Source organism: Nicotiana tabacum, chromosome 10, assembly GCF_000715075.1.
Source record: "Nicotiana tabacum cultivar K326 chromosome 10, ASM71507v2, whole genome shotgun sequence".
Taxonomy (NCBI): Eukaryota; Viridiplantae; Streptophyta; class Magnoliopsida; order Solanales; family Solanaceae; genus Nicotiana; species Nicotiana tabacum.
Genome location: NC_134089.1, coordinates 170,053,796 through 170,062,475, shown reverse-complemented (window position 1 = coordinate 170,062,475; position 8,680 = coordinate 170,053,796). Strand labels below are relative to the sequence as shown.

The window sequence follows — 8,680 nt, the reverse complement described above, 5'->3', positions numbered from 1 at the left end:
TACCAGTGTGAAGCTAGTCTAATAGGATTTTGTTTTCGATTGCTAGTTGTCAATATTATGTTCACACTACTCTTCCATTTGCATAGTGTCGGACCTTATTTACTGGTTATTATTTGCTTTTCATCTATTTACTCTATACCATCATTTGCTCTGTTATAATCAATGAGCGAGGTAGTAGTAGTGGGACTGGACCCGAGGGCCTTTTTTTAAGAGGTGATTTCGAGAATCAACCAAGGGAAAAATTCGTAGCCCAGGTGACTCACAACCATCTTTAGAATTGTAATCCTCCCACAACATATAAGCTACTAATACGTTTTTCCCCAAAGCAAGTTCGCCATCGACCGTAGCAGCACCATCCGCTAAAATTTGTCCTTTTTTAATGCATTTACCCCGAGGAACCTGGAGTTTTTGATGCATACAAGTATTTTTATTGGAACGTTGATATATAACTAATATATCTTTCTTTTTGAAAATTCAAAATTGAAGTAATTGAGGTTACACAAAATCTCCACTAAAAAAGGAAAAAGTGGAATCTGAAAAAATATTCTCTAAGGATAATGTAACTGAGTGAAATTCATTTTGTATCGTACAAGAAAGGAATTCCATTTGTGTATGTGCTCCCAATAAAAAGAAATAAGGTACTCTATTCCATTACATACAGGGCGGCAGAATAGAAGTTTCACTACTAGCTTTTAGTCTTAAGCAGGCAGCGGTGGTCAAGAATGAATGTTATACTAAACTATCCGTTATTTCATTAGGACAACACTTGCTTAGTCTTTTTCTAGATTGATTGCGAAGCATGGTTTGGAAAGGTCATTCTTGTGTTGTTATTATTTCTATGTTTTTTGTTGATGGTCCTGATTTATTGTCTTTTTTCGTCTTCTTGAGCCGAGGGTTTATCGGAAACAACCTCAGGATAGAGGTAAAGTCTGCGTACACATTACTCTCCCCGAACTCCACCTGTGGGACTTTACTGGATCGTCGTCGTCGTCGTTGTTGTATTTGTCAAAAATGGACTAAGAATAAATATTGTCGTATTACTCTCGGTTAAGTAGCCAAATACAGATTCTTATACTGTTCATCATCCAAAGATATTTACAGGGCAGTTAAGATTGTACCCAGGGGCGTAAGCAGGATTTTTCATAAGTGGTGTCAAACAGGAAGTGCCCAAATGAACGAGCCACTATAATAACATTATTAGGGTTCTAAATCAACTCGAGTTATTGTGAATTTTTTATTTTTATTTTTGGACAATAAAAATTACTTAGCACTTATGTGACCAAAAAAATCTTTGAACCTTTACAGCTTCCACTTTTTAATACAAATGAGGATTTACTTTTTAACAAAAGTGGCTTAAGACCTCCAAAACTAATACTTGTGCAATCAAGTTTCGAACCCTCGAACCTTGGTATACTACAAATTTGACCACTCGACCAGCAAACCATACGGTACCTGCTGTCTTGCAATGTCACTTACTTTACATATATTTGTATATTGAAATAATATATATAATTAGTAAAGATTTTCGACGAAGTGGTATCGAATGACACCGCTTCGCCTAACGTAAATCCGCCCCTGATTGTACCAAACAGAACAGTTATTTCCATATATATGATGTGTTATGTAAATAATTGTGATATTATTCATTCCTTAAGTAGATATAACAAACAAAAGTTTAAACTCTATACCTTTTCCATCTACTACTATTGTGATCAAGAACCACTATTATTCTAAAATCAGTTTATTTTGAGAATTGCTTTTTTCAAAAGTACTTTTGGTGATAAACCGTTTGTGTTTGACTACTTAATTTAGAAAATAATTTTGAACAATAATTAGTGTTTAACCAAATTTTTAAAAATTTCTTATAGGTGTATTTTTCTTTAAAAAGTGTGTTTTTGGAGAAAAGCAATTTTTTTGTATTTCTCAAAACTGTTTCTGCCCCTCCTCGAAAATATTTTTTTTTTCTTTCTAAAAAACTTGACCAAATATTTCAATCTTTAGAAAAAATCACTTTTGCAAAACCTAACGTGCTTTGGTCTTATCTGACTAACTATTATTACACACACACAGCCGACAAGAATTTTTTTTTCAAAGAAAAAACCAAACAAAAAAACTAAAACAGTGGGTGGCCTTTGAGAATAATCTTGTGGACGAGAAGGTGAAATTTTGATCTCACATCCATCGCATAGGGAAGTAAAGATATTTTGTGAACATAAAATTCAAAAATATCAGAAATTTGACGATTGAAAATTTCGCCCTCCCCTGATTTGTCAATCGTGTACTGCTACTCCTCTGTTCCAAATTAATTATCATGTTTAAGAGTCAATTTGATTGATCTTTGAAGTTAAAGTAGATTACATCAACTCAATTTTTAAGCTACAATTTAGATATTCAAAAAATTATATAAAAAGTACTATATATTGTAATTTTCCTCCTATCAATATGATAAAAGTATATTTTAAAACGTTGATAAATATCATAGAATTTGACTTTCAAGAAGCGAAATGTGATATTTAATTTGGGACGAAGGAAATACTAATATTCCTCGTTTTCCTAAAATATATTTCCTACTCAATTCGATCCACAATAAGTGATTTTTTTTTCCTTTTCTGGTTGTCTAAAATATTTAATTTTTTCAAATTTCAAGACTGAATTAATTATTTTTTCCTACATTCCCTTTTGAATAAATAGTGTTGGAGTAGTGTTATGAGTGTTTACGTGAAGAGATAGTAAAAGTTAATATGATCAATTTAATTGTTAGTTAATATTAAAAGGTAAATTTTTTAATTTATGTAAAAATAACTAAAAAATCACGTATTGTGGAAAATATGACAACTAATTTGGGAAAGAGGAAGTACTAATATTCCTATCTCTCTATATATACAGCTTCTTGTTCCTAGCTAGCTTCACAACAACCAACTTATTACTCCTATTTAATTCTCCTTTTTTTTCCCACTTTTCCCCGGCCTTCTCTTATAGTCTAATTAATAGAAATGGCTAAACTTTATTCCCTAGGTTACTTAATTATTTTCTTCACCATTAGCCCTTTAGTGTCCATCATAGGTAAACCTTCAATTCCATATGAAGTTCTTTTCCACCTTGATATTGCAACAAGACTTAGTGTAAATATTTCAGATGCCACTATAGCAACTTCCACTGATTTTGGAAAACTTGTTCAAAAAATCCCAGCTGCAGTTCTTTACCCTTCCTCCATACATGACATTATTAAGCTCATTAACTACTCCAACAATGGCGCCATTTCTGTCCCTTTTGGTGTCGCGGCGAGAGGACATGGCCATTCAGTGAGGGGACAAGCCATGTCGCCAAATGGGGTTGTGGTGGTCATGAGTTCTTTGAAGAATAATAACAATGGAAAAATTAGGGTTTTATGGGAGAGTTGTTTAGGGTTTTATTATGCAGATGTGGGAGGTGAGCAGCTTTGGATTGATGTTTTGCATGCCACTTTAGAGCATGGACTTGCACCTGTCTCTTGGACTGATTATTTGTATCTCTCTGTTGGAGGAACTCTCTCTAATGCTGGAATTAGTGGCCAAACTTTCAAATACGGTCCTCAGATTAGCAATGTTCTTGAAATGGATGTTATCACAGGTAAATATATATAGAGGCAGTAATTACATCGAGATAATGAAATAGTTAAGGGCTCTTGATAGGAATTAGGTGTAGAGGTCGAGCATTAGGGTTGTAGGTTAGGAGGGAGTCGAGCGTTTTCCTACGTTGTGCTGGGGGCGAGGTTAGGCTGCTAATGTTTTGCCTTGGGTCGTTAGTGGTTCATGTAGTTTCCACACTGTTTATGTAGTTTCCACACTATTTTTTATGGCATTATTATTAGTTATTGTTATTGATTTTCCATTTGTTTTCCTTTCTTACGATGCTGATATTATTTTTCTGGCTTCTGTTGCTGTCACCGACCAATTGTCTATTATTTATTTTCTTCTTCTTGAGTCGAGAGTCTTTCGGAAACAGCCTCTCTATTCCTCTGGACTAAGGGTAAGGACTTCGTACCCTCTACCCTCCCCAATCCGCACTTATGAAATTTTACTTTAGGTTGTTGTTGTTATTGTTGGTTTCCAAATATGAGAGTCAAAACACCTAGTAATTATTTGTGTGAATTTAGGAATTGATTCTTCAAGTTTTTTATTTACATATTTATAACTTATGTGAAAAGTATCATTCTCTTCTATATTTCCTTTTACTTGTTCAGTATATATTATAATGCAATACCCTTAAGAAAAATATTAACAAGTATTTATTTTAGTAAATTACCCTTATTAATGGTAATTATACTATTCTTTGAAAATCTAAATTTGACTACTAGTACTCCAATAAGTCTTGAAAATAGTTACTAAATGATAATGATATATAAATTTAGAAAAATAATTAATTTTCTCTTGATTTTCTGCAATGCACAAGTAAATCGAAAAATCTAGTTTTAGTATAAGTTAAAATAATTAATAATTTAAAGAAAAAAATATTTGATTTCCCAAATAGTAATATTGTGACATAACTTGTATCAATATTCTTTTCTTTTAAAATTATCTATTTCCTTTTACATTATATGTTTTGGGTAATTTCCACTTTCATATTTAGGGCGTATCGTATATATATATTCAAAATGCAGTTATCGGTTTTTATTTTTTTTCCTTGTAAAAGATGTGTGTAGCATCCATTGATCAGATGTGACGCTTCAGAGAAATCCCAGTTCTTTTCTCCCCGGAAGATCTTGTAGGTAGAAAAAATAATGTACTACCGTATTATAATGTTATGTTGTTATGTGAGTTTAGGTTATATATATAAGGGAAGTATATATAAAGAATTTTTTGCACTATTAGGTCAGCCAAATAATATTTTTAGGTTGTCTTGATGGTGTAAAAATTATTTACACAACAATAACAACCCAACAAAATTCCATAAGTGGGGTTTGACGAAGGTAGAGCGTACGCAGACCTTACCCCTACCCCGAGGAGATAAAGAGACAGCTTTCGATATACCTTGGCTCAAGAAGACGAAACAAACAATATATAATTAGTATCATCAACATAGGTATAAAAATTATTTACTTAAACACTCATCATGTTCAATATCTTGTTTCTTGTTTTATTTCAGGTAAAGGGCAACTTGTCACTTGTTCCAAGCAGACAAATTCGGAGCTGTTTTTTGCAGTTTTAGGGGGTCTAGGCCAGTTTGGAATCATAACCAGAGCAAGAATTGTCGTGGAGAAAGCACCAACAAGAGTACTCTTCTTCTTCAAACATTTTCATGTCCTTTTTCTTGTTTTTTTTTTTTTTTTTTTTTTGGGGAGAATTTCTAATTTTTATTTAATGTCTTGCAGGTGAAATGGGTTAGAGTGTTCTATAGTGATTTTTCAAAATTCACAAAAGACCAAGAAAAACTGATCTCCATTAATAATGGCATGGACTATGTGGAAGGCTCTCTAATGATGAATCAAAGTCCTCCAAATAATTGGAGATCTTCCTTTTTCTCAACTTCCAACCAATCTAAAATAATTTCCTTGATATCCAAATATGGAATTATCTACTGTTTGGAAATGGTCAAGTACTATGATGATCAGTGTGCTAATACTGTTGATAAGGTACCATTTATTATTCCACTAGGTTGTGTAACTTCATAAAGAAATTTAAAAAGGAAAATTTGAAAATTGCTAATATGATAAATGAATTTTGTTGTGTTTTGTTAGAGCTATCAACGGGCCAGCCCAGCTCAAGCCCTGTGAGCTTTTAAATTTGGTGAGCTAGGATGGGTTGGCCAACCATCTGAATGGGCCTTAAATAGACAACCCAACCCGGCCCTAAGAGGACCGTTGATTCAATTTTTCTTTAAAAAAAATCTTTAAATATTTCTTCTAGGTTTAACATTATTTGCTGATTTCATCATTATATTCCATAAAAATTTTAAAATTCATGAAATTTGCTAGTGTTGTCAATTTTTTTTGGCTATTAAAAATTAATATTTTTCTATACAGAAAAACAGTTTTGTTATTAATAATATATTTAAATAGATCATTGGCCACTTAAAGTAATATTTTTTTTTTTGAATTTTTTTTATTGTTGACCGCTTAAACTTTCCTATTTTGTTATTAATTAAGTAAAAGAAAATAGTTTGGGGAATGGGACTTATAGTGAATAGTTTTTTTTAGTTTTTACTTTTTAAAATATTAAATATTTAAATTTAAATTTAATTAATTTTTTACCCACAAGCCGGCCCAGACCCAAACATTCGGTCAAGCTTCAAGGGCTAGCGGGCTGACCTGGGCCGGGCTTATAAACTTCGATTTTAAATGGGCTAAAAAAGTCTCAACCTAATCCTATCAAGTAGCGAGTTGGGTTGGACTGACCTCAGGGGTCAAACCCATTTTGACGGCAGTTTTGCATTTTAATATAGGCTAAGAACCTCATCGTATATTCGATCCTGCATATTTATTTATTGTAAGGTGAAATTATTGTATTGTACTCTGTATAGTACTAAATCTAATTAGACACAACGGGGGAAGATTACACTATGCTCTTGTCACAATACATAGCGTTTAGTACACCCTTTACCCCATTTTATGTGATAGTAATAATTTATTTATTTGTCTATTTTGCGAAAATATGGCACATTTTATATTTGAACCCTTAATTTTAAACTTCATACATTTATATAAAAGGTCTTGTTAGAAGTTTTTATAATACTACACAAATTTCTAAATATATTTTTATAGCCACAAAAATGGTGTGGCATATGGCCATAGCTATCGTGGTGAGGGTGTTTAGTTAATTGATTAACCCTTTTCAAAAAAATTTACTTACAAAAAGTTTATATATATATATATATATATATATATATATATATATATATATATAAACTGTTCAATCTCCTTGATATAAGTAAAAATTCGAAAATTTATAAAGTTTGAAATCATGATAGATTTTATTTGACAAAGTAAAAATGTACATGCACTAAAATTAGTCTTGTTGAGAAATCATATACTATTAGCTCTCTCTATAACAACATCTCTATATAACAACACTTCACTATAAAAGTCAAGCTTTTCCAAAACCAAATTTTATGTTATGTTATAATATATGTTCTCTAAAACAGCACTTCGCTATAACATCCAAAAATATTCATAACAAACGAGTATGTTATAGAGAGATTTGACTGTATTTGATGTTTTTATTCAGGAATTGCAGAAGATGATGAGAGGTTTGAACTTTCTGTCTGGACACATATTCAAGAAAGATACAACATTTGTACATTTTCTGAATAGAGTAAGAAGTGGTGAGCTAAGGCTGCAATCAAATGGAATGTGGGATGTTCCTCACCCTTGGCTCAATCTCTTTGTACCAAAATCCAGTATTATGGACTTTAATGTTGGTGTCTTCTTGGACATTATTCTCAGACAAAACAAGACCACAGGACCTATTCTTGTGTACCCAACAACCAGAAAAAAGTACTCACCTCTGATACTTTAATTTCTTTTCAATTTCTCCTCACTATATATAACATTTTGATTTAGATATTTGCTGGTTGAAACTGATCATTAGTACTTTATGTAAATATTCAGATGGGATGATCGGATGTCTGTTGTGATACCAGAAGAGGACACATTCTACTGCGTAGGGCTATTGCATTCTAGTGGATTCAATGACTGGGAAGTTTTGGATGGACAAAATGAAGAAATCATAAACTACTGTGAAAAAGCTGGTCTCAACATCAAGCAGTATCTTCCACATTACAAATCCAAGGAAGCTTGGATGAACCATTTTGGCAAAAAATGGAAAATATTTCAACAAAGGAAAAGTCAGTTTGATCCAAAGATGATTCTGTCACCAGGACAAAAGATTTTCATTTAGCTCATTTTAGTGAGGGCAAGATGATAATAATAGTATAGGGATGGGGGATAATTAATGCCTGCATAGGATATATATTGAGTATAGTTTACCGGTTCGGTCGAATCCACTGGTTTTTGTTCAAATCTTGTATGTCTTAAAAAAATCAATGAATATATACAAATTATTAATTTAGAATCCAGTAAATTAAAATGATTAGAATTTTAAACTCATAAGCTTCAAATACTGACTAAGCCTATGTACAGGGAAATCAAGTTCTTCATCTTTTATATTAAACAACTTTTTATGTCACCCAAAAATAGAAATTAAGTCCATTATATGACAATACGGTCTCTGTCGCTTCATTACACAAACATCTTGCCAGATTCATTTTTAACTTTTCCTAGCCGATATATATAACTTATTTACTAATTATTTATGATTATATATATATTATGCATCCACCTACTATTTTTAATTTAAGTTGTTGATTGAACGATTATTTAAGTTAATTCATCTTAGAATTCTTTTAATTTTTGACCCATCTAGTCGGGCTGCATTTTAGGTCTCACATGAAAATTCAGAGGGGCATTTGTATTTATACCCGTTTAGCCCATTTCGTTGCAAACCAAGCGGCCCACTCAAAGTTGGAAGGTCTACTACCCACTTTTTCGCGTAACTTCAGCATACGGGCCTGAAGTAGCAAAGACAATCACGCAAACTTCAGTATTCTAGTAGACGGGCTTGAAGTAGCAAAAATTCCTGAACCAAGTGTGTTGAAGTTTTTGTTTGTAATTGCTGAACTTAAGCATTTTAGTGCTGAATTTTGT

General features: G+C 32.2%; 1 protein-coding gene across 1 annotated transcript; it reads left to right on the top strand.

The window, feature by feature from the left end:
* Window positions 1–2,961: 2,961 nt before the first annotated feature.
* LOC107799019 (cytokinin dehydrogenase 3-like) lies at window positions 2,962–8,047 on the top strand. Its single transcript, XM_016622079.2, has 5 exons — window positions 2,962–3,609; window positions 5,125–5,252; window positions 5,351–5,611; window positions 7,203–7,471; window positions 7,586–8,047. Exons 1-5 carry the CDS (start codon window positions 2,994–2,996, stop codon window positions 7,872–7,874), a joined length of 1,563 nt encoding a protein of 520 aa, XP_016477565.1. The 5' UTR covers window positions 2,962–2,993; the 3' UTR covers window positions 7,875–8,047.
* The last annotated feature ends 633 nt before the right edge of the window (window positions 8,048–8,680 follow it).